The sequence below is a fragment of the Rhinolophus sinicus genome, chromosome 1 (genome assembly GCF_057876585.1).
Source record: "Rhinolophus sinicus isolate RSI-liver-muscle chromosome 1, RSI-T2T, whole genome shotgun sequence".
NCBI classification, from domain to species: domain Eukaryota; kingdom Metazoa; phylum Chordata; class Mammalia; order Chiroptera; family Rhinolophidae; genus Rhinolophus; species Rhinolophus sinicus.
In genome coordinates, this window is record NC_142501.1 from 139,613,480 (window position 1) to 139,639,151 (window position 25,672).

Genomic DNA, 25,672 nt, shown 5'->3' on the forward strand with positions numbered 1-25,672 from the left:
TCATTGGTATGTTTTTATGTCGCTGGTTTTTGTTGTTATAATTCACATACCATAAGAATTAGTTTTCTAATATACAGTTCAGTTTTTTTTTAGTGTATTCGCAAGCTTATGCACCCATCACCACTATCTAATTCCAGAATATTTTCATCAACCCCTAAAAGAAACCCCATTCATGTAAGCAGTCAGGGTCCATTCCCACCTTCTAAGAGTCCTTGAGAGCCACTGATCGGCATTCTGTGTCTATGAATTTGTCTATTCTGGACATTTTATGTAAATGGAATCATACAATATGTGGCCTTTTGTATCTGGTTTCTTTGACTTAACTTCAAGATCTATTCATATTGTAGCGTGTATCAGAACTTCATTCCTTTCTATGGCTGAATAATATTCCATTGTATAGATCTACCACTTTTGTTTATCCATTCTTTTGTTGATGGATATTTGGGTTGTTTCGATTTTTTGGCTTATAAATAATGCTACAGTGAACATTTCTGTACAAGTTTTTGTGCAAGCATGTGTTTTTAGTTCTCTTGGATATACACTTAGGCCTGAAATTTCTGTTACATGGTAACTCTGAGCTTAACTTTTTGAGGAACTTCCAAACTGTTTTCCTATGTAGCTAGTTTGTGGTGGTTTTTTTTTTAAATCCTATGTTGTGTTTAATATGAGATCTACTAGGGAGCAGGCTTGTATCTCGTAAATCTATGTGATTATTGCTATGGCTTCACATGGTACCACACACTTAAGAACAACGGTGGATCCAGCTTTCCATCCAACGACTATCTTCTGAGCACCTTTGTAACACAGGATACAGCAGTGAACAGAATAGAGAAGGTTTCTGTTGCCCAGATCTTACAGTCTGGGGGAAGAAACAGCACTTACATAAATCTTCTCTCAACTAAATATATAGTGTAACTTGTATATACTAAATATATAATAAATATATAGTAAATATATAGTATAATAAATATATAGTAAAACTTGATCAGTGCGCTGGAGGAAAAGTGCAAGAAATGCATTTATACTTGGGGGTAATGGCAAAGGAGTGAGTATCAAATGAACGTCCCCTGATAAAGGATGTTAAAACTGAGATATGGAAAATACATACCAGTTATGTAGGTGAGGATGGAGGGAAAATGTTCCAGTCACGGACACATGAGAAGGATTTGAGGCAGGAAAAAGCATGGCACAGGGAGAGGGGAGAGGGAATGGGATGGAGAGTAGGCAGGAGCTGCTTCATCCCAGGCCTTGGAAATTATTGGACTTATTTTATGAGCCTCGGGGAGCCAGCTAAAGAAGAATTTTGAGCAAGGAGTGGCCTAATCTTGTGTATGTATGTGTTTAAGGATATATGGATACATACAGATACACATGGATACATACATAATTATTACATATGTAAAATCATTTTAGATAGTCATTATAGTAGAAACTAAATTTGAAAGAGACTAAGAGTGATGCAGGGAACTAGTGGTGTGGCTAATGCAGACCTCCAGTTGGGAGATAAAGGTTTCTTAAAGTAGGGGTGCTGGTGCTGGTGATGGTGGAGATGATAAAAAAAAAAAAAATTGGCAGAATTTGAGATGTTTAGGGTATAAAATCAACAGAACATTTTTAGTAGTAAAAAATATTCTCAATTTTCAAAGGTTTCGGGGTTGTTGCTTTTTTTTCATGATAGCAAAAGAGTTTAAAAATAAAGAGATGAACAGCAGGGAATAGGCATATGAGCATAGTAAAGCTGCCAAAAATCATAATACAGCATTGTTAACGAACTGAAATTAAGTTGCTTAGAAAGTAGTGCTACAAAAAGAACAATGAAATAATAGAAAGAAACCCTTTCTTTTTTTTTTTATTTTATTAAATTTATTGGGGTGACAATTGTTAGTAAAATTACATAGATTTCAGGTGTACAATTCTGTATTACATCATCTATAAATCCCATTGTGTGTTCATCACCCAGAGTCAGTTCTCCTTCCATCACCATATATTTGATCCCCCTTACCTTCATCTCCCACCCCCCACCCCCCTTACCCTCTGGTAACCACTAAAGTATTGTCTGTGTCTATGAGTTAATAAGTGACTTTAACAAAGTTATAGCATGATGGGGTCATTGTATGAAAGTTTAATTCATTCCTTTATACCACCGGTTGGTAAATGGAATAAAAATAAAAAAAGTTGACACTATAAGAAAAAAAATCATATGTCAAGAAATAAATCTAACAAAAGACTCATGCACTGTAAGCTGCGAAAATATCTGAGAGAAATTAATGAGGACATAAATAAATTGAGAGCTGTACCTTATCTATGAATTGAAAGACTTGAGTCCCAAATCAAAATCCTAATGTTTTTAAGAATTGACAATTTGATTCTTAAATGTATATGGGAATGCACAGGACTTAAATAGCCAAAACAATACTGAAAAAAAAACAAAGTGGGAGGGCTTCCACTGTGTAATTTCAGAGTGGTGTGAAGATAGGCAAATTGATCAATGGAATAAATACAGAGTCTAGAAATTGATCCACCATAGTGTCGTGTCAACTTAATAGGGGAAAGAAACATCTTTTAAACTGAATCTCAAATACGTTAATTGAAAGCTCAATACAAAAATACCTACATATTGTATAATTTAATGTGTATGAAATGCAAGACCAATCTATGTGACTAACTTATAATTTGCCTCTGGGGATGGAAAGATAGATTGTAAAGGGCCACAAGGAATCTTGCCCGAGTTCTGTACCTTGTTCTGAATGGTGGATTCACGGGTGCTTATAGCTCTCAAAACTCATTGAAGAGAACACTTAAGATCTGTACATTGTGTTGTAAGTTATACCTCGATTAACACAAGAAAACCTCTCAAGCAGGAACCAGACAAATAGGCAGGTTCCCTAAATAAGGGAAGCAGGCTGGGTATAAAGCAGCAGGAAACCTGAACGCGGTGATAGAGCTGTGAGCCCCATCGAAAGAAGTGGACATTGCTCTCTTCCAGGCCCATCTCACCATGCGGGTCCTGACCGACCCAAAAGAGCTTTCCAAAGAAGCCTGCAGTCTTCATCTGCATGTCACATCTCTTGATTTTAGAAATATTAGAGACTGATTTTTTTTTTGATTTTTTTTTTTTCTTTTTTTTTCACAAAACTAGGTATTGCACTTAGGAGAGTGTTTACTAATTGAGATTTAATCAGAAGAAAATAAATGGCAATAAATAGCTCTAGATTAATCTAAATTAATGCAAATTTTAGCCCCTTGTTTCAATGTCTGTTCATCTTGGTTATAGTTGATTTGAACAGCACTTTCCCAACTCTCTTTGTTGATTTACTATATGGTAGCCTCTGGGTTAAATGATTAAAATGATGAGTGCTCACTCATATGTGGGATATGAAACTAAAAGCAACAAAGAAATAAGGCAAAGAAACAAAAATTCATAGACATAGACAACAGTTTAGTGGTTACCGGAGGGTAAGGAAGAAGGGGGGCGGGGATGGTAGAAGAAGGTAAAGGGGGTCAAATATATGGTGATGGAGGGAAAACTGACTCTGGGTGGTGAACACACAATGGGATATATAGATGATGTATTATGGAATCATACATTTGAAACCTATGTAATTTTACTAACCATTGTCACCCCAACAAATTAATTAAAAAAATGAAGCGTGCTCTCATTTATTCTTTATTCTGGGTAACAAATAATTTTGAGGAAGATACTGCAAGGCAAAGACAGAGACGGCATCTGAAACCCAGGGGTGTTTTACTCTTAATCTTATGCTTCGAGCCTCTAGTTCTTTGGCAGCAACACTAAAGAGCAGATTTACTTCTGGGGTCGGTTTGGGTAAACTGCAGGCATTAGAGTTTTGTGTAGTAGGACACAGGTCAATTTTAGATGCCTGTGCTTCAGATCGTTGACCCCTAACTTTATGAGTACCGTAAAAATTGGAACTTTACCTTATTCAATAGTTACAGTTATTATACTGGAAATCGTTTTTTGGGTTTTTTATTTTTATTTTAGCTCCTCAACTTGGAATTCTTTTTTTTCTTAATTAATGAAGTTGATTCATCAAAATGCACTGTAAGATATTCCTTTTTGCATGTATTCATTTGTTTAACAAGCATTTAAGTGGCTTATGTGCCAGGAGTGCCATGGGGGGCTAGAGATAAAGAAATAAATAAGACACAGCCCCTGGGTTCAGGGAATTTTGGAATATAAAAAGATTATAGTTAGATTAAAGCAATGTGTATTGTTATACTGGTTTGAAGACCTGTGTGTATGTAATTAATGTTTGATTTGCCATTTAACATTTTGGGAATTATTATTGTGAATTAGAAAAGGTTCAGGCTTCATCTCTTCTAAGATCAAAAGAAAATGAATCTAATGTTTTGATACCTACAAATTATTTATTCTGCAAATATTTGCTGAGTTGCTGCTCTGCGCCTGGGCACTGTGCTGTTTCCAAGGAATAGAGTGGTAAACAAAGCAAATACTAGCTTTGCCCTCATGGAGTTTACTGTCGGGATAATCTGTTGACTAACCTTGACTTATTCCTTTTCTTCAGCACTAAGTTCTGTGCTATTTATATTTCACATATTCTTTCCTGTTTTTGTTTTTATTTTAGTGTCTATTGGTATATTTGGTATTATGCCATTGATGCATAGTAGGGATAAAAAATGGTTCACTGAGTAATGTTACTGTTGTGAAGCAGTAATCAGACACTAGAAAATAGCAACTTTTTTATCATAATTTAATAGTACTCTGTCATTTCTTCTCCGGAAACCAACTATAGAAATGTTTGCTCTTTTGCATTATTATAAACCTAAAGCTGCAGATTCTTATCTGTTGGTTTATGTGTTAAATGTTTACTAACCAATTAGACATCTGTTCCTTCTATGCTTGTGGTTCTTTTAAAAACAAAAAAACAAAAAGACATTACTACTCTGACGGCTTTCTTTCTACCCTCAAGTTTCTTGTGGCAGGTCTAATAATCACATGGACATGAGACAGATTAGCAAGAGAAAATAACCAAATTTAACACATACATATGTATGGGAACCCCACATACATGAGAGAGAGACCCCACATGCACGAGAGGTTCAGAGACACAGGGAATATGGGCATATATGACATTTTGAACTAGGGATGAGCTAAGGTGCCTTGGGGGCTTCAAAGGATCTTTGCAGAACAATAAAAAGAGCAGATGTTTAGCAAATAGAAGTTTGCCCTGCCCTGTAAATAGGTCAAAAGGTTATTGCTGATGATTTCTTATTATGGGCAAGGTCCCTAATTCAGTTACTTCCAGGCAGTTAAGAGAGGCGTGGAAGTTTCTCGAGTTGCCTTTCCTCAAAACACTCTTCATACTACAGAGACACATCTTGGGGTGACACGTTCTGAACCCCCCAAAATGTTTTTAAGCTTGTCACTCCCTTTTTTCACATCATTTTTGTGGCTTTCTCCACCCATGGAGCTGTGTAATTCCTCTAGTTTCTGAACAAAGCCTTTGGTAACACCAGTGAGATTACCCTCTCTTCGTACTGTTATTGTGGGATCTACAGTGTACATTGGTTGTTTCTAATTCTTAGTATAATTTTACATATCCTGTCATAATTTTAAACCTGTGAAAATTGCTACTGGTTAATTTATTTGAAGCTATTTATTTAAAATGATCACTTCATCAGAAATAGGCTTTGGATTGATTAGTAGTAAAAAATGTTCCTGAAAATATGACCTTTTCTCTTTTCAGTGTTGAGAAATGGTGCTTGGGAAATTGTGCACTGGGAAAAGGTATGCATTGATTTTTATTTTGTTCCAGGAGAGTAAATGCATAGAGGTGTACTCTAGTAGATGTGATTTTTGTATGTAATATAAACAAATGTCAAGAATTCCACTGATATGAAAGCTACTTAATAGTTAATGTTGTAAACATACATGGAGTTTTCATTTATGCAATTCCACTTAATATTTCTGCAATATGCTATAAAGACAATTATCTTGAAAAGTAATATTTAGAACTTTTTGTTTCTTTCATGGTATATTTTGAGTACTGTTTTCACAGATTTCGTTTAACCATGAACTGTTTTCTGTTGTAATTTTTGCTTTAATCATCTACTGTCCAAGTAAAAATAAAAATTAGAATTCTGATATTTCACATTTGTATATTTTACTTCAAATTCATGTATTGTGACTAATCAAATTTACACACTGCTAATTCCTTAAGGGAAAAAAAAAAGTCTTATAAGGGGGAAAAAAAAGTCTTACTATCATCTTCCAAAGAGCTGGAAATCAGCTCCATAACATTAAGAGGTTAATTTGCTCACAGGACCTCGAATTGGTAGTTAGTGAGTTGAGTCACAATTTAGTAAGTGTTATCCAAGTGTTCATATGCTTTTCAGACCTCAGTTTCAAAAGGTAAGCAATTGTTATTCTCCCTTAGTTCTGAAAGAACATTTGACCTCTGGTCATCGCAAATGACTAACCTTTGTAACTTGGTAAATGGACTTTCAGTTGTGAGGCCACTCTCCCCAGGGCACTTTGTTTCCTGAGATTGCCAGGACAATGGAGAGTAACCCTCATGAGTTTATTGGCACTCCAGGGTTTCTCAGCAGGTTAAAGACCATGTCTTGATTCTACCTTGAGAAGTTCATAGTCACCTTGTATCCCTGTCAAGAATAGGATTCCCTCTGAATTCATTGCCTTGTTGTTATTTTAAATCAGTGACTAGACTAGAGATTGACATCTCCTCTTCCGGATATTTGAAAATTCATTACTCTCTCTTCGGTCTTTGACATAAAAGTAACAATGAGGAAAATACCTTGATTGTGCTTTCCCTACATATGTGGTAGTCACCCCTTGTTCAGAAGAGCAAGACAAGGAAGCTCAAAGTGTTTCAAAAGAAGTTTCTTTTATGCTTTTGTCTGGCATTTGTGGATATAAACATTTTAGAGAGAAGATAGATCGGAGATAATCAAGTTTGATAAATTGAATTTTATTATAAATATATTTCCTTTACTAGAATTTTCAGTGTAGTTAACATAAATGCATATCCTGACAAATTGATAATTTCTTCTAGCCTAGAGTACTTGTTTAGAAAATACATAGTGGTAAAGTCAGAAGATAACCATCTATTACTTCAGTCTTAACATTAACCTGTTAAAATGTCTTATTTTCCTAATAGACAGTCATTATTTCAAGATCCACCTGGATTATTGTAACTCTTTTTCAAATTTACAGACAAAAAAATTAAATTAACAGCCCACAATTACCTATATTGATGGCCTTTTCAGCCATTTTGCAGATCTGCATCACCTTTGAGATACTGGCATCCAACTTTGAGATACAGAGGGATAGAACTTAGTGTTGCCAAAAGTCATCCAGCCAAAATGAGCTGATGTTACTTAATAATTAGAATTAGAATTAATTAGAATTAATAAAAATTGGTTCAGTAATCAATTCAAGATACATATTCAAAAATTAACAGCATTCTATTTGTAGACAATATAGTTTAGAAAAATATAGTGAAAAAAAAATTCCCAGTGGCATATGAGATGCTTACAAGTAAACTTAAAATATGTATATTGCCTTGATAAAGAAAACATCAAAAATTTAGGTATTAAAGATTCACATAAATGTACAAATATGTCATATTCCTAGAAAAACTAAAAATACCAGTTGTTTGAAAGTACTGATATGGTATAATCCCAGAGAAATTATCATTTTTTTCCTTCAAGAGTTGAGTAAATTTTTCATCTTAATTTCAAAAAATAAACAGTGGATAAAATAGAAAAATATTTTGGAAAACACGAAGAACAGTGTAGAAGCAAATGGAAAGCAAAAGCTTTTAAAATAGTGTGTACCTGTTGCAAAAAATAGACATTGATAAATGTCTCTTTTACTCTTAAAATAGACTATAACAGAGTACAATAGAGTAGAATCAAAGAGAATAGAATACTCTGAAATAAAGCCCATTTTGATAAAGGAGGCAAAAATCATTCATAAACAGATTGTATAATAAATTATGTAGGGATCACACATTAGCAATTTCAAGAAGTTACGCAGTTTATATATAAGTCACAGCCTATGCTAAAATAAATTCCAACTAGCTAAAAGAGTTAAATGTTAAAGCATTGTTTTAAAAAAAAACAGACAAATAGAATAAAGACTTTAATATTTGGAGAAGAGCAAGATCTCAAGATCTATGGGATTTGATTATATAAAATTTAAAAATAATACACAACAAAACAACCACAAATAAGGTGAAATATGGAAAATAGTTGTACATAACAAAAATTTAAATTCATTACGATATAAATAGGAAATAAAAGTTGGCAATAAGAAAAAAGAGCTATAATAAGAAACCAGACTCAGTATAATATCCAACCTAGTAAAAGTTATGAATTTAAACAATATTGAAGTTTCATCTGCTATCCAATAAATAAAAACAAACGAACTTGTACTTCAGAATTTTTAATTTTCTGAAGTATATCATATATTATTATGGATTAGCAATTTGGGTCTTCATACCAAGAACCATTGAAAAGATTCTGGGAATTTACCCCACAAAAACTATCAAAGTATGGGAAAACCTGTATATGTACAAATATGTTATTGTAGCATTATTTATAACAGTGAAAACTTAGAATATGTGGATACCCAACAATGAGAGATTTTTATAAATAAATTACAACATGTTACACTCTAGTATATTTTGTGACAAGTAAACGCTATAATTTCAAATACTGTGGAAACATAGAAAAATATTACGCCATTCATCCAACAAATATTTATTAAGTGTATGTGCCAAAAGTGAGCTCACAGCAGCAAGCAAGATGGTTTCTGTGTCGTAAAATATAATCATAGATGAAAAGAGCAGGATTGTGTACAATAAGGTGCTGGCTATGTAAAAATGGTTTACTGAATACGGTACTAAGTGAACCAGGCATGGCAGCAGGCTTGTTGCATTAGCCAGATTGTGGGACAGGGCTTTTCTTTAGCTTATGTAGTATTTTGTGCATTTAAAAATAAAATCAATAAACCGAAACCGAGAGTCACATCCACATGCCAAAGTAATGTGATAAACCGTAGTGCAAAAGAGCTTTAGTTCCAGGTTCTTAATTTCTCTGCATTTCTAAATGTGTGGTTACTGTGGTTGCTTTAGAATGGTTCTCAAAGGACCTACAAATTTGCACAGCACATCAGTCATTCACAGATGGGCAGACTTCCGCTCTCAAACATTAACAGTCATCCCTCCAGTTGTTGCCCTGACGCCTTTTCTCTGTCGCACAAGGCTAAGTTGCCAGTATCTGGGCTTTTTAAAAAAGAAGTGCAATTCCAAAGCCCTGTGCAGGTCATTGACTCCCCACTCTTGAAATGTAAGCAGCTACCTTCGTGTGCCCTTAGCACAAAATCAGTTCTTCAAATTGAAATGTAGTTGAGACTGTTCACAGGTTTCTTGAGACAGTTGCAGGGGGTGGAATTTAGGTGAAGAATCTTGAATCAATACGTTCTCCTGGCTTCCTAGAGAAGCATGGACAGGTGGGTGGGCTGTATGCATGTGTAAAAGTCATTTATAAAGCTGCTTTCATGCATGATATTTCCACCATGAAATGTATTTCTTTGGATTAAGAATTTGTATCTCAAAAAATTCTCTAGTAAAAATATAAATATGCTGGAGCCTCCAAGTGGACAAAGACAGATTTTAAGTCAGTCTGTTTTAGTTTAATAAGCTTATCCTTTTTCATAATCCTCAGTTGTAATGCTAATGTGAGTAACTTGAGAAGGTGCAAGGTAGTGGCCTAAAAGCCCTAAATATTTCCTTCACTTCAGCATTTTGGGGATTAAAACTGCTGTCATGATAGTCCTCTAATTAGAACACATGATCAAAGAATTTTTGCCATCTTGACTTTCTCTTCTGTCTGTTCCTCTTATGTACACACCAGGCTGCAAGGGGCAGTGCCACATTAAGAGCTCAGAACCCAAAAAGGAAAAGAGGTGTTGGGATGTGTTTGAGAAAGTGATCTGAAACATAAGCATCATAAAGAGGAAGGAGTTCCCTGCTTTCCTCACAGTACCCTGAGGATAGCTAAGTACTTAGCACTCAAAGAGCCCTTGGCTTTTCCCAGCCACTGCGGTAACTGTGCCATATAAGGTGCTAATGTTTTCTTTAGTCTTCAGTTTAATAACCACAAGCCCTTGTCTCACAATGAACAAAGATTTTGGAAAACAGAGTGTAATCATTTAGGGATTTTCGTGAGTCTCTTAGACTCTAATACTGTAATGTAAACAAATATCTTGATTTGATGAAGCATATAATCTAATTGGAGAGTAAACATTAACACACAGATCGTGATTAAAGAGCAATTGATTGGTAACCTGCTTAGCTTTCTCCCTAAGTGTCATGGCTACAGAGAACTGACATTTCTCTGTCTTGCTCTCAGTGGGTACTGTCAGAGCACTACCACCACACATGACTTAGGGGCCAGTTTACACCTCTACTTACTGTTTTTCATTTTCCCAGTTTATTGTTTTAAGGGAGGGGGTGTTTGATTCCACAGTCCCTGGCAATGTTTCAATGCCAGGTAATCCAGATTGCAGCTGAATTAAATCTCTCTTGAATCAAGGCATCCAGAGCTTCCCTACATGGATAGCCAGGATACATACAATAGATGAGACGGCTCCATCCAACATTTCCTAACCTGTTCTGCCCCCAGTATATAATGTAGACCCCAGTGGGCTAGCTGCTGTGTTTCCCCAAAAATAAGACCTAGGTGGACTATCAACTCTAATGCGTCTTTTGGAGCAAAAATTAATATAAGACCTGGTCTTATTTTAATATGAGACAAAATATTTTAATATTTTAATATTTAAATAAGAACGGGTCTTATATAACATAATATATAATATAATATAATACCGGGTCATATTAATTTTTTCCCCAAAACCACACTAGAACTGGTGGTCCTGCTAGGTCTTATTTTCAGGGAAACATAGTGTGCAGTAATTTCTTACTGTGATTCCCATTGAAGACACCATTCGCTCCTTCCCCCGAATAAAGTGCTTTTAGGGTTCAAGGAAAAATAGGGAGGGGGAAGAACAAAATGACTTTAAGGACAACAAAGAAAGGCTATAACAAAAAAGGCTTTACTTGATTCAGAATTGAACTTATTTTAGGTTCATTTGGCTACTAAAAGAGAGGGCAACTTTCATGATACAATAGGAGTGGCTATCGATGTTGTATTGTTTGACAAAAGCTATCCCTTAAATTATTCCTAACAATTTCTGGCCATAGCTTGTCTTTAATTTGTCTTCAGGCCGTGTTCACAAAAGTGCTAACAGTTATTAAAATGAAAAAGAGGTTAAGCTGTTTTTGTTTTTAATTTAAAAAACAGTAATAGTTTCACTATATGCAAAATCAGACTTTGAAGAAAGTCGGATGTGGGTTTGAATTAACCTCTTCATCTCACTGTGATCTTGGGCAGATAACTTAGACTCTAATACTCATTTCCTTCCCCTCTAAATTATGAATTATAACTAACACCTATTTCATAAGGTCATCATGAGGAGTAACGATGATATATCCAATAGTTAGTTTTTCCAGTTGTACTGACATTTCCTTAAATAGGGTAAGGTTTTTCATTTGGTAAATTCCTCCTTTTTATTTTTATGTCAGAGGGAGAGAATATGAGAAGTTGAAATGTCAATTCAATGGCTAAATTAAGATAAGTTAATATAGCTGATAAAACAAAGATATAAGTTCATTTTTTAAAGCATTGCCCCACCCTTGGCCTCACTCCTAGGTCATTTTATGCCATTTTGTGAAGATAAGTGGTTCTTGTTTGCCAATAACCATTTTTACTCTTTTCTATGTTTAAATACAATGGGTTGTATATTTGTAACTATCTTTCAATGCAGATAATTAACCAATTCCCAGTTTTCTTTCAGGTAAATGTTGGAGATATAGTTATAATAAAAGGCAAAGAGTATATACCTGCTGACACTGTACTTCTCTCATCAAGGTAGAGATACCTACTGATGCTCAAACAGTGTAGAGGACGGTTTCTCTACCCTGCATTGACCTTGTGATTTCTCCAAGGAAATAAGGAATAAACGAAGAATTTTAAACCTCTCTAATGATTATGAATTAAGCATTAAAAAAAATTGATTGGACTTAAAGGACTCTTTCATGTTTGCCATATAGAATAAGTGATAGGTACCATCTTTCATAATTCAAAAGTTATTACAATTACGAGCCTACTCCCCCTCTGGATATGTCCAGATCCTTTTCTGTGGACTACTGACTCGTGTAAGATTTCCTGTCATTTATTTTATATAATACATGGATTGGGTTCTTTACTGATTGTTACCTTGCAATATTTGTTCATAAGTTCCTTTATGATGCATTCATATATCCAAAGTTTCTTGATCTTTATGGTGCATTGGCACAAGAAAATGGATTTATGATTTCTTTTTTTGTCATCATATCTTTTGAAATGCCATACTCTTCCAACAAAAAAATTAAAGTATTTTGCTCTTTCTTTAAAGTTCTTTCCGTTACTGCATTTAGATAATTTTTATTTTACTCCTACTTAAGATAGTCATGAATTGGTATTCAGAACATATGGCACTGTTACCCTTTAAAGAATGTGACTTTCAAATGGTCTTAGGTTTAAAAACTATAAAACTAGTCCTAACGTAAATTAAGAAAAAATGTTTTTAATGTTTTAGAGGTTGTTTATCATCATTTCCTTGGACAGTTTTATTTGTAAAATCCACATGTAAATATGGACAGTGTCCTTTTTTCAAAATCTGTTTAATCAGGTCATTATTGAAAATGATTGGATTTATGACAAGTTAGCGAAACATAATTAAGCAAAAAGGAGTTATCCAGATATTTATAGAAGTAAGTCTATAGGTAGTTGAAGTAACTACGTATGGGTAGTTACAGTTCCATATTTTATAGTTGGGAGTTCTTTGTGCCATTTACTTATAGGTTTTGTTTTCAATAAAATTAAAATTAATAGCTTTTTAAATTAACCTTTATTTTTAGTTTCGTTTGCCCAACCTTTATCGGGGTAGGTTTCTAAAACTGAACCAAAGGTAACGGTCCACACGTGGCAGTGGGAGAATAAGTTTCACCTTGAACTTGCTGTCTGTGTCTCAGGGACTGCATAGCATCAGGATTAGAGAGGTCTGCTCAGGAGGCAGAAAAACCAGGGTTCTTATCTTGACTTGGTGATTTTGAACCAAATACTTAATCTCTCAGGCCTTGATTTCCTATCTTTTAAAGTGAGGGAGATGGATTACTTGATCAAATGCTAATATTGCTCAATTCTCCTTTTTGTTTAAATTGATACTATTTCAATTAAGTTTTAAGCATGCCTGTTTAACCAACAGAATGGTTGGCACTTAGTGGTACCAAGTAAAAGTTTGAGAAATGTAATGGACATTTGACCATCTGAATGTCATATTTATATAACTAAGTTCAAAATGATAGTAGAGTATTTCAGTGATTTAAGAAAGTATTAATGTTTTCCTGATTAAACTTAGCATGGAGACGTTATCATAGAGCCATCTTTGCTGAACCATTCATTACAGTATTCAAATTGTATACTCAAAAATGTGAAGATAAGTAACTGTACTGCCCTGACTATATACTTAGTTCTAAGTTGAAAAATTTCAAAATATTTTTCATCTGCCTCTGTTCAATCCCAGAGACTCCAAGAAAGCTCTGTGCTTGTATTTCTTAAACTTGAGATCATTTTTATAGAATAGGTGTTCTAAACATTAAAAACATTCCCTATCCCTATCTGGCTATCAGTATTGGTAGATCAAAATAGTTTCTAAATTTTAATATAACACCCATAAAGATAAACTTCCTTTAAAGATTATTATTTGTAAAAAGATTACCTGTTTTGTAGCTTTTTGTTATTTAGTAGGATTCAAAGTGATATGTAAGAGCTGGTGCTGTTAGACAGATATTTTTGTCCAAGTGGCAAAGTACCATCTTTCAGTTTTTTCTTTTTGTTCTCAAAAGGGATTTTGCATTACTTGACTCTTTTGAACCTATATTGGCCTTAAGAAGTAGATAAAAGTTCTGTCATCATTTACAGAAAGAGGGATTTTGACTTTAAGTTTTATTTTTAGCCACTTAACTTTAGCTAATGACTAGGTCAGAGTTGGAATACTTAACTCCTAATTTAATATCTTTATTATGCCACACTCTCTGCTACCAGAATAAGCACATGGTGATTGTCACATGCAGAAGAGCACTATTTAGCAGTAGCAATAAACACCAGTTTATAATATTTTAATTTCCAAATATTTTTCAATTATTAATTACTGATAGTGCATCTTCTTTGACGTAGTTTGAAATTAAGGTATGAACATGGTTGAAAATTACTATTTTAAATTGATTTTCATTTTGAAATAAAGAAACTGAAATTTTAGCATATAACGAACAAATATATATATATATAAGTTTAAAAAGTATAGAGTAAAATAACTCAAGCTGTTAATTCAAGTCCAAACAGGTTCTTGGCATGTCTACTTTATACCTTTGAAAAAATTTTTCCCAGATGCAAAAGATTTCCTTTCCAAAACAATGCATTCCTTAGACTTTATTAATTATTAAATAACTCAAAAGACTGCAATTATGGCTTCTAACTTCCTGAGATCCATGTCTTTGCAGCTTTGCATTAGAGTTAATAAGATATTTATGTAATTAACTTTGAAAGATTTTGGAATCAGAAAATTTTAAATAATATTTTTAGTGTACTTATAGTGTTTACTATAGTATAGTACAATTTGTTTTTCAAAAGCCTAAAAAGTAGTTTCCACAATTATTTCTTTTCTTCTTGGGTAGAAGTGGATATAGAATAGAAGGCATGAGAGTGAGGAATTAGAGACAGAGAAATTTTTAAGATAAAGTAGCTCTCTATAAAAATATATTTTTATTTAATATAAGATATGCTTGTGAGTAAACTTTTAAATATCAAAAGTTTCTGCATTAAAAATTGAAAATTGGGCTTAAAACAAATAAGTAATCCTTAAATATTCCATGTTTTCTTGTGCCTTTAGACCTGATCAAAATAAATTTTGAAAAAATTGGCATTAGACATTTTTATTAACATGTATTATTTTCTATAATAATTTCAAACTTTCTGTCTCCTTTGTCCATTGGTTTGTTTTTTTCTCTGTCATTCATTTTTTTTTTTTTTCCATTTTAATTATTTTAAACTGGGACCTGTAGGTGGCAGTGGGGGAAATAGTGAAAGTGACCAATGGGGAACATCTCCCAGCAGATCTCATCAGCCTGTCCTCAAGGTTAGAACTGCTGAGTCGTACAGGATATGTGTATGTGGGTCCTCACCCTACACCAGAGACCAGTTAAACCCAAAGATGGTCAAGTTCTGTGTTTCTTCCTTTAAAACACAAACTTTTTTACACTTCTTGGTGATGGACATTTCACAGATGTTTTAAAGGCCTTTTATGAATATTACACTGGATGATGTTCGTCCCTTCACTGGGCCAATTGAGCTCCTATTGTTACCAGTAGGAGCCCGTGAAGCGTGCCCGTAAAGGTAGATTTTATTTCCTATGCATCATTAATATATATTCATATTTAACAACATGCCTAAATACTAAAGCTTGATTTAATACCTCTCCAGGATGTTGTTTTGAACAATGTTAAGGTTTACATGAAACAAAGTTATTGAGAAATTTCTAAGATTTTAAACATTTGTCTTATTCTTATATTTGGAATTGTTTATACGTTCTATAGAATCCCTTCAGCAATCATGACTGTAATTTGGGCTTGTATAGGGTTTACAGAGGACCCCCTGCACAAAGCTCGATGTTGTACATTTTTGTACCGCATGCTTTGGGATCAATTTTTATCCCACTTGTAACTAGTGACAAAGTGCACGTTACTGTGATAAATTTCAGCTGTCTGTATTGTGAAATGCATCTTGTTTCATTTTTCCACCTACTAATCAAAAAGCTTGCTTTGCCTCTCTGACTGTAGTTTGTGTTTTGGATGTCCTCATAATTTGCCAAAATATTTATTATCTAGCATGATTCCTTATCTGAGACATCTTGCTGCCTTTTCATAGCACTGTTAAGAACTGCTTCACTAACAGCTGTCTTAAGGGATTAAGTATGTTCTGAATTTGGATGCATATTTTATTTGCCCCAATTGAAATAGAAGTCAGCCATTTAACTTTCTAAGTTCCTTGCCATTTAAAGTCCTAGAAAAGTTGCTTTATGAAAAAAAGATAGAAATAGAATTAGAATGTTAATGTTATTCTCGTTTAATATGAGAATGGCCTTGGATGTGCAAAGTAAAACGTGGATGCGTGTTACTGCCAAAATATGGAATCATCATTGTTCATTTAGCATTTGTTTGTCATCATGCTTCTGTATTATTAGATGTGTTTTATAATTTTATAAACATTTATGTTTCAAATGTATACATAAGTAAATTACAAATTGGGAGCAATTGCCAGAGTGAAATTACTGTTGTGACAGTAAGGAAAAATACCACGTTCAATGATTGATAGAGTGAAAATATAAATATTGAAAAACTCCAGTTAGGAAAAAGTATCAGCTTTTATGATATTAAAAAAAAATAGCCCATAGAGTAAATTGAAGAGCTTGCAAAGTTAATTTAAAATGAATCTGTAAAATAGTTGATCAATGACCATTTGTTTTAGTAATTTTCACAAATCTTCAGGCCACAAAACTAAGCTACGTGCCCATTTCTGAAACTCGGATAGTCTGTTTTGCACATGTACAAATTGGAAGTTGATTAGAAAATTCCAAGTGTTTGTAACTTAACAAGTTTCTTTCTTTCCAAATTTGAATACACATGTAACCAGAGATTACAATCCTAGTTACTTATATGATGTTAATTAGGCTTATTATATAACTGAGTGCCAATAAGATTAGTTTAACTTTAGAATGCTTCTCCTTATAGTTGAGGATCAGCTTATGGTGTTGGACTCACTTGTTTATAAGGGCAAGTAAAGTTAGCATGTGAAGCAGCAGAATTTAGATGGTCCAGGAATAGTACCTGTGAAAAGAAGTGGAGAACACAGAACTCTTATACCAGCTACTGCACACCAAACTTTACTAAAACACTCTGATGGGGACCAATAAAGTGGATCTTCTAGATTCAGGTCAAGGAGTAGTATAGCCAAGTGGGCTGATTTTAGTTTTAACTTTTGCTGCCACAAGAATCTCTGAAGCAACTTTAAGAAATAGAATAGGAGCAGGAAAAATAGGGGAAGAAAAGTGTATATCTACTTTCATTATAAAATTCTGTGCATACAGTCTTTAAAACGTAGCCTTAAAATTTAAATATTTTGGTTCATATGATCCTATTCATCTTTTTTTAAAAGGATAGTAAATGCAAGTTTTTAGAAGCAGCAATCTGGAATTTTCTAATCAACCACTTTCCTTAACCAATTTACATGTGGGCTATGAGCATGAACTCTCACTTGATATTTTTGAGCTAAAGGTAAACCTGGACACAAAACTGTTTTACACTTCAGATTCAGTCTATGTTGTGTCTATATGGATGAACAATTTAAGTGTAATTTGACAAATTTAATCATTTACAGTATCTTGAAGAGCTATACTGATTGTTGTCAGGAAACTGCTTTTGGGTCCTTCTGGCTGAAAAGCTGATCCATGAGTTGTCCTGCATGGGTTCGCTTCATAGCATTTTGTAGTTAGAATGAAAATCATCAAGAAACTGGGGAATTAAAGCTTTGTTTAGAACGAAAGGCTTCAGTGAGTCTGACTATTTAAGTAAGTTGTTATTGTGCTTTCCTTCCCCCACTAAATCTTTTTGCTTTTCAATTTCAAACAATAGTGAGCCCCAGGCCATGTGCTACATTGAAACATCCAACTTAGATGGTGAAACAAACTTGAAAATTAGACAGGTAAGATTTAATACATGTTTATGTAATTGTTGCTATATTATTACATGGAATCAGGACCTTTATTTCTTCCTGTCTTGAGTTGAAGTAATTTTATCCAATTGCAAATATTTTCTCATTGAGCCACTAGGAAGAGGTTTTATTAATTGGTATGATTAAGTAGTCTAGAAGACTCAGACTTATTTACCTGATTAAATATGATCCATCATATACATGCTATTTGTAACATTTTTAATATTTTATGTACTAGCCAACACTCTGATGATAATAATAGTAGTAATTAATTCTAAGTGCTTTGATATGTGTTAGCTTACTTATTCACCTGACCCAAATTATTAGGCTTTACCATATTGAAAAGATGTAGTTTCCATTGCTATTCTAAAAGTCACACTAATCTCAGGGAACAGCATAGATTTTTGTACTTAACTTCTCCTACCATCCCTAACAGAAAGCAACTGTAAGGATTTTATCTTTTAAAATTTTAAAGGGACTTTAAAAAACTGTGGCACCTAACCACCGGAATGCGTTCTGAGAAATGCGTCTTGAGACGATTTCATCGTTGTGCTAATGCATGGAGTTCACTTATATACACCTAGGTGGTACAGCCCACAGCACACCTAGGCTGTATGTTTAGCTTATTGCTGTGAGGCTACAAGCCTGTACAGCACGTTACTGTACAAAACAACACAAGATTAAATTAAGCACAAGAAAAAATGATGCAATAAACACGACATGTATGAGGCTGCTGCCGGCCTAACATGGCATAAGTTTTACAACAAACTTTTTTGTCTGTAAATACAAAGAGTACAACAAAAAGTATAGTATGGTAAATACATAATATAGTCATTTATTATTAAGTATTGTGTACTGTACATAATTGTATGTGCTATACTTTTATATGACTGGCAGGCAGCACACAGTAGGTTTCTTTACACCAGCATCACCACAAACACGTGAGTAATGTGTTGCACGATGACATTAACACAGCTATGATATCAGTAGGCAGTAGGAATTTTTCAGCTTCATTATAACCTTATGGAACCACCGTCACAGGCCGTCAGTTGTTGATCAAGCCATCCTTAAGTGATGCATGATTATTCTCTTGGGCTCTAGGTGAGTGGTGAGAATGACATGTAGGAGAATGGGGATGTGACACAAGTAGGTCATCACCGAGCATCTGAATTCTGGCTGCCACAGGAAGCGGGGCCTGTGCTGTTCCAGGCAGCTCTAGTTGGCTGGAGGGGAGAACTATTTTGGAGTTTTTCTTCTCAGTGGACTAAAAGGACAGAAACATAATGCTCTTAAAACATCACTCCTGTTCATTTCTCAGCCACTTTCTGAGATTCAGCAGACAGATTCACACTGTATAATGCTAAATATTTGTTTTTGGAAGCAAACAATTCTTGAATGACTTATTTCAAAATATATTTTCAGACTAATTTGTAGTCTCATGTATTTTGGAACTTTCGCAAAATGTGCCCTATTTTTGTGCTGAAACCTGTGTTCAAGTGGCGAAGAAGGTATCCCTTAATTGTGATTTGACAAAGAGAGTATTATATAAGGGAGAGAATTGCTCATATAATAGTGGGGTCTCTTAGATCATAAGCCTGGATGAATTCAGACTATCCCCCTCCCTCCCACATACAATGTATTTAATACACTCTTTGCTTATTTCAATATTTCTAAACAGGGCTTACCAATAACATCAGAAATAAAAGAAATTGACAGTTTGATGAGAATTTCTGGCAGGATCGAGTGTGAAAGTCCAAACAGACATCTCTACGATTTTGTCGGAAACATAAGGCTTGATGGACACGGGTATGTAAAATCCGTCTTCATAAAAACAGCATTCACTGTGTCACAGTGTATTTCGGATCTGGGTACAGAATACTTTCTTGTGCTTTAAATCTGAGCACTCAGAATCTTTTTCTTAAGCACTGCCATATTACTTCTACCCAAAGTCCTTTTGTGAAAATACTAGAGCTTAATTAACACTATAGGTATCGCTGAACACTTCTCCAGGGTTCTGCCAACCTGGCAGCTGGATGTTTTCAGGTATATGCCAGGCTTCTGGCATTGCTTAATGGCTTGCTTTTTGGCCAGAATCCTTACGTTATAGGCCTAGCTGTGCAGCCCATGGCCTGGGTCCTTTCCTGTCATCTCTCAATACCTCAAGGAGTTCAGACTCTGCCCCAAAGGAGTCCATTGTACTGGATAAATTCCTACTGTCTTCTCTGCATAATTGCATATGCGTTTGCTAGGCCATGTTATCATTTATATTCATCTTTTGCTGTTACCTGCTTCCTGCCCTTTTCCCCTCTCCCCCCTCCTTCCTGTTCTTTTTCCTGCTTCTCCCCTCATCCACTCAAACAGTACTTACTAAGCACCTGTGCCAGTTAGAGATGTTAAGGAGACAGCAATGAAAAAAGCAGATAAACACTCCTGCCCTCGTGAGCTTACTTTCTTCCAATTAGGGAAGGGCAAACAGACAAACAATAAAGTGAGAAATAAGAAAAGTCTATACTATGTTAGAAAGTGTAAAATGCTTTGGAAAAAAAGTAGCCCAGGAGAAAGGAGAGATTTGGGAGCGAAGCACTTTTAGTTAGTGTGGCCACAGTGAGAGCCTCATTCAGAAGGTAACATTTGAGCCAAGGTGATTTGGAGATGAGGAGCTTAGCCATGTGGTTATCTGGAGGGAGAGGATACCAGACAGAAAGAATAGTGACGCTAAGTTATTAGTTATATCGTTATATCATCTGTAAGTGGGAAAGTGCCTGGTGTAATTGTGGAATTACAAGGGGACAGTGTGGTTGGAGTGGAATGACCAAGGAAGACAGTAACAGAAAGGCCAAGAGAGAACCGTGGGCCAGACCACGCAAGGTTTTGTAGGTCATTGTGTGTTGCTCTGAGTGAAATGGGGATCCACTGGAGAGTTTTGAGGGAGGAATATCAGCAGTTCAGTTTGGAATTGATGAATTTGTGACATCCAAATAGAGATGTTAAGGAAGCAGCTGAATATATACGCCTGGAGTTTGAGCTAGAAGTCCAGGCTCATGACGTAAATTTGGGAGTACTTGGCATAGATATCTAAAGCCAAAGAGTGGAAGAAACCCTAAGGGCGAAAGGTAAAGAACCCCAAGGACTGTCCTAAGACTCCACCATTAAGGTTGAGGGAAAAGGGAGAAGAAGGGACTGACACCACCGCGGTAGGACGAAAACCGAGAGAGCATGAAGAAACTGCCGATGCACATGGAGGGACTAAAGTGGGTCAGATGTTATGACGGTCAAGTACAACAAGGCTGAGAATTGACAGTTGGATCTCTATTTCCTAAAGATCCCTGAGCTCAGTTAGAACAGGTAGAGCCTAATAAGAGTGAGTTTGAGATAATGGAAGGAGTTGAAAATAGCAAATACAGTAAGTCTTCACTTATGTCATCGATAGGTTCTACAACTTTAAGCAAAATGACATGTAATGAAACCAATTTTATGGTAGGCTAATTGATATAAACAAGAGTTAGCTTCCTACGGCATCTCATTAACACTGTAACAGAACCACCTTGAATGAAGTGACATTATTCGAGGACTTGCTGCATAGACAAGTTTCTCAAGGAGTTGTGTTGCAAAGTGGGCAAAGAAATGGGGCAGCACCTGGCAGCAATGGTGGGTCTTTCCGGCCTCCCTTCGCCTTCCTCTTGCCCTACCCTCCCTTTTTCCCTGCCTCCCCTACTTTACAGTGTACCTTATCTACCAGGCATTTGTAAGTGGCCGACTAAATGCACGAGTGCAACCCACCACCCTGAGAGATTATCAGTGCTTGCATTATTTTGTAATTGCATTATTACGAAATTTGAATTCTGGAGGACATTTGAAATATACCCTGAACTGTCATCCTCATTCAGATCTACCAAAAGCTTTCCTGTGATTTTTGAAGTAATTATATTTTGTTCTAAAGCTTGACTTGCACAGAGTGATCTTCCCATGAACATATGGTTATAGACTAATGATAGATTGGGCCATTTATACGAGTAACGTTTCTATAGTCTGACATTCCTAAATGGCCAGCTTCCGTTTCTTATCAGTTCCCTAGCAAATTGATGCCAAGCAAACCCATGCAGGGAAGGAGAATCTGTGTATAATTGTGCCAAGATTTAGGGTACAGACAGAATTAATATAATGTGCTTTAATTTATACGAAAGGTAGAAATAGATTGTCAGTACCTTTCTGTTTGTAGCACATTTGACTTTTTTTTTTTAATTTATTTTTTAAATTTATTGGGGTGACAATTGTCAGCAAAACTACATAGATTTCAGGTGTACAATTCTGCATTACGTCATCCATAAATCCCATTGTATGTTCACCACCCAGAGTCAGTTCTCCTTCCATCACCATATATTTGATCCCCCTTACCCTCATCTCCCACCCCCCACCCCCCTTACCCTCTGGTAACCACTAAACTATTGTCTGTGTCTATGAGTTTCTTTTACTGTGATTTCCCAGAGCTCTTGGAGCCCCTTTGAATGAGCGTATGTTGATTCTATTAAGGATGAGGGTCATTGTCTAATGCCAGAAGCTTTGGAATTCCAGCTGTGAGGAAAACTAATAATAACTAACACTTGCTGAGTCCTTGTAATTGAAAAGTAGTATTTTTTGCTTTTGAAGAGTTTATACCTAATTCCAATCAATCTATACTACAGATGATAAGGTGACATATATGTGCCCCAGAGCATAGAACAGCAGCTTCCCAAGAACTTCTTAGAAACCTGCTTTAGGCCTGAAGCTCCTCCAACTCTGAAGTGCACCCCAAGTCTTGAGACATACACAGGAGGGGTTCCCTTCCAGATAGGTCTGAAAGGTATCCTGCTATGCATAAAAAAATGAGAGTTATAGTTGCTGCTTTCTTTTCCTAAATTGGAATATATTGTTTCCTAAGGTTTTACTCATTTAAATGGAAGGCTTTAGGTGCTGTTATTACCTAGTCATTTGGATTGATTTCACCGGAACCGGTGCTGTTTGTGTAGTTCCTGAAGGAAGCCTTTTACTGGACATAAAAGTCCACCAGAAATGAAAGCTTCAGTCTCACATGCCTCCACTGACAAAGAAATTTTTTTGTCTGGAGACTTCTCTTGGGGAAATTGTTTCCTTCTTTTTCTAGAAGTTATTTTTTATTGTATTTTTCTTCATATTTGTCATTTCTTTTTTGCTTTTTTTCCTTATTAAAACGAAGACTTTGTGATAGGAATCCTTGAGCCATTACATTCGAGGTAGTACATTTCCATCAAGAGTCCCACTATAGCTGTGATAGCTTGTACCCTTCTGATACCTCTGTGTGAGGTTATAGCAGCCAACTGCCTACCCTAGTGTATAGCCTGGCAAGAAACTCACAAAAGACCTAACTGACCTTTAGTCATGAAAAATGTGGTTTAAATTATATGAAATGGATAGCCTCAATTTGCTTTCATTTCATTGAAGTGCTTAAGATTTGTTACCATTTATTGGAAATTTTTTACGGTTCTTGGAGAACTGATCTTCAAATACAATAAAATGAATGTCCTAGAGATTTTAAATACAGGGGCTTATCTTTAGAGGACAGAGATGGCAAGTGTATGATGAGATCTGTGTGTTTATCTTTTTTTTTAATTCATTAATTTTTATTAGTTACAGGTATACAAAATAATGTAATAGTTAGACATTTCACCCCTCCTGTGTGTTTATCTTTTGTGTTTTTCGAACATTTATTACTGTGTTTCCTGAAAAATAAGACTGAGTCTTATGTTAATTTTTGCTCCAAAAGACACATTTGGGCGTATTTTCAGGGGATGTTTTATTTTTTCAAGTATGACAATCTATATTTATTTAAATACAGTCATGTCATCTTCGTCTGGAACATCGTCATAACGTACTAAATGCATCCATCTGGCTGACGATCTTAACTGGGGCTTGTTTTCGGGGTAGGTCTTATTTTCAGGGAAACATGGTATGCACAAAGCTATTTTTAATTTAAAGGAAGGTGGGGGAGGGGAAGCAGATCTCCTAACCTCACCACTTCCAAGAATCTCAGGATCCTAAATGGACTTACTAAATCAGGAAAAGTCTCAAATAGGCTTGAGAATTAGCCTCTGAATTCCAAAACATTGTCTACTATTCTAGATAGCGAAATTGTGGGAAATGGCTGGTTTGATGTTAAGGAGAAGCAACTAAAACGTTTCTCTCCAGCTGTTCTTCTGTAAGAAAATTATTCTTCTTGGTAAGAAAATTACTTTTCTAAAAATGTGGTACATGTGAGAAGGGTTATTTTAATAACAGAACCATTTTGGAACTATACAATGCCTGTTGAATTCTTAAGCATTTTAGAAAATGTCATTTCTAATGTCAACATAATTTGTCATAGCACTGTTCCCCTGGGAGCAGATCAGATTCTTCTTCGAGGCGCTCAGCTGAGAAATACACAGTGGGTTCATGGAATAGTTGTCTACACTGGACATGACACCAAGCTGATGCAGGTGGGATTTTTATCTATGAAAACCTCTTGGACCTGAATCTTTTGAATGTGGGCGATTTGTAGCTGGCAGTGCAGTCGTCCCAAACATAACAGACCATCTATCACAGATTACTGAGCCCCACTCTAACATCCAGAAGCTCATTGTTTGCTGAGAGGGCCGGCAGTGACTACACACAAGAGTGGCAAGTTTCACCAGCGATCGCCCAGCGCGCTGAACTCGCAATGACTATATATTGGGGCATAGGCAACATTTACTAACTGTTGCTGTGACTGATTCAAGTTGTCTGTGTAACAGTGAGTGCTCTGCATTAAAGTGTGTGTCTTATAATTTTATTTTAATACAATAATCAAATTTAAGACTTATTTTCATTTTTTCGTAAAATTCAAAGAAAAGCTTGTGAATCAAATGTTGACCATTTTTCCTCGGCAGTATGATGTTAGGCCATCTTTCATCAGCTTTAATCCTAGCCACTCGTAATGTTTACACATGCCTGTGGATGTCCCTTCTCTATGTTTTAATGTAATCAGTGTTCAGTGGTTAGATTGGTGTGGTAATATAATCAATGTTCAGTGGTTAGATTCAGTTTTAAGATACTGCATGAAAATCTGCTGTAAGGGCTGGTAACTTTGCTCGTGGTAAAGGCACAAAGATGTCATCAACAGGCAAGCAGGACTGCTACCAATGATTCTACTCCTAATCGTTCTATAAATTCTACAAGCCCTCACTTTCTATTGATTATGACAGATTGAATTTTCTGTCCTGTGGCTGCCTTGGTTAGCACACATCTAGCATAATCATTTCTTATCATTATATACAGCTGAGGACACTTACCGTTCTTATTTTTTATAGCCCGGACTGCTTAGATTGCTGCTGTACAATTACTAAATGCCACCAGAAGTCTGGAAACCAGAATTGTTTTTAAATGTTGCCTTCATACTTTGGAATTTCCAGATCTCTGGGCGGATAGGCCGTCTTTTTGTCTGTCTCCCTGAGCTAAAATGCTCACTAAACTAGAAGCTTCTAGTCTACTGTTTGTTTAAGTAGTCAAGTAAAACTATTCATCTTACCTGCCAGAATGCAAAAATCTATGTTTGCAAAGAAAAAATATCTATTTTTATGTCTTTCTCTCATTATTATTTTACATCCTCGAAAAAGGCTTAGGTGACGTAGTAGCCTTTAGAAAAAGAGGTAGTTAACCTTTGACAGCTTATTACGTTATCTGTATAGCTTTCAGGTATCTGCCCATGTCT

At 35.3% G+C, this 25,672-nt stretch overlaps 1 protein-coding gene across 7 annotated transcripts in view; it reads left to right on the forward strand.

Moving 5' to 3' along the window:
* The window catches only part of ATP8A1 (ATPase phospholipid transporting 8A1), a 213,703-nt gene that overhangs the window by 46,788 nt on the left and 141,243 nt on the right, over nucleotides 1-25,672 (forward strand). For 3 of the 7 annotated variants that reach the window (XM_019754167.3, XM_074324621.2, XM_074324624.2), the window contains exons 6-10: nucleotides 5,730-5,770; nucleotides 15,231-15,304; nucleotides 17,856-17,925; nucleotides 19,613-19,740; nucleotides 24,311-24,422. In XM_019754167.3, the coding sequence (XP_019609726.2) occupies nucleotides 5,730-5,770; nucleotides 15,231-15,304; nucleotides 17,856-17,925; nucleotides 19,613-19,740; nucleotides 24,311-24,422 (425 nt within the window). Of the gene's footprint in view, nucleotides 1-5,729; nucleotides 5,771-11,923; nucleotides 11,998-15,230; nucleotides 15,305-17,855; nucleotides 17,926-19,612; nucleotides 19,741-24,310; nucleotides 24,423-25,672 lie in introns of all 7 variants that reach the window. The other 4 variants (XM_019754168.3, XM_074324622.2, XM_074324625.2 and 1 more) reach the window with 2 other exon arrangements.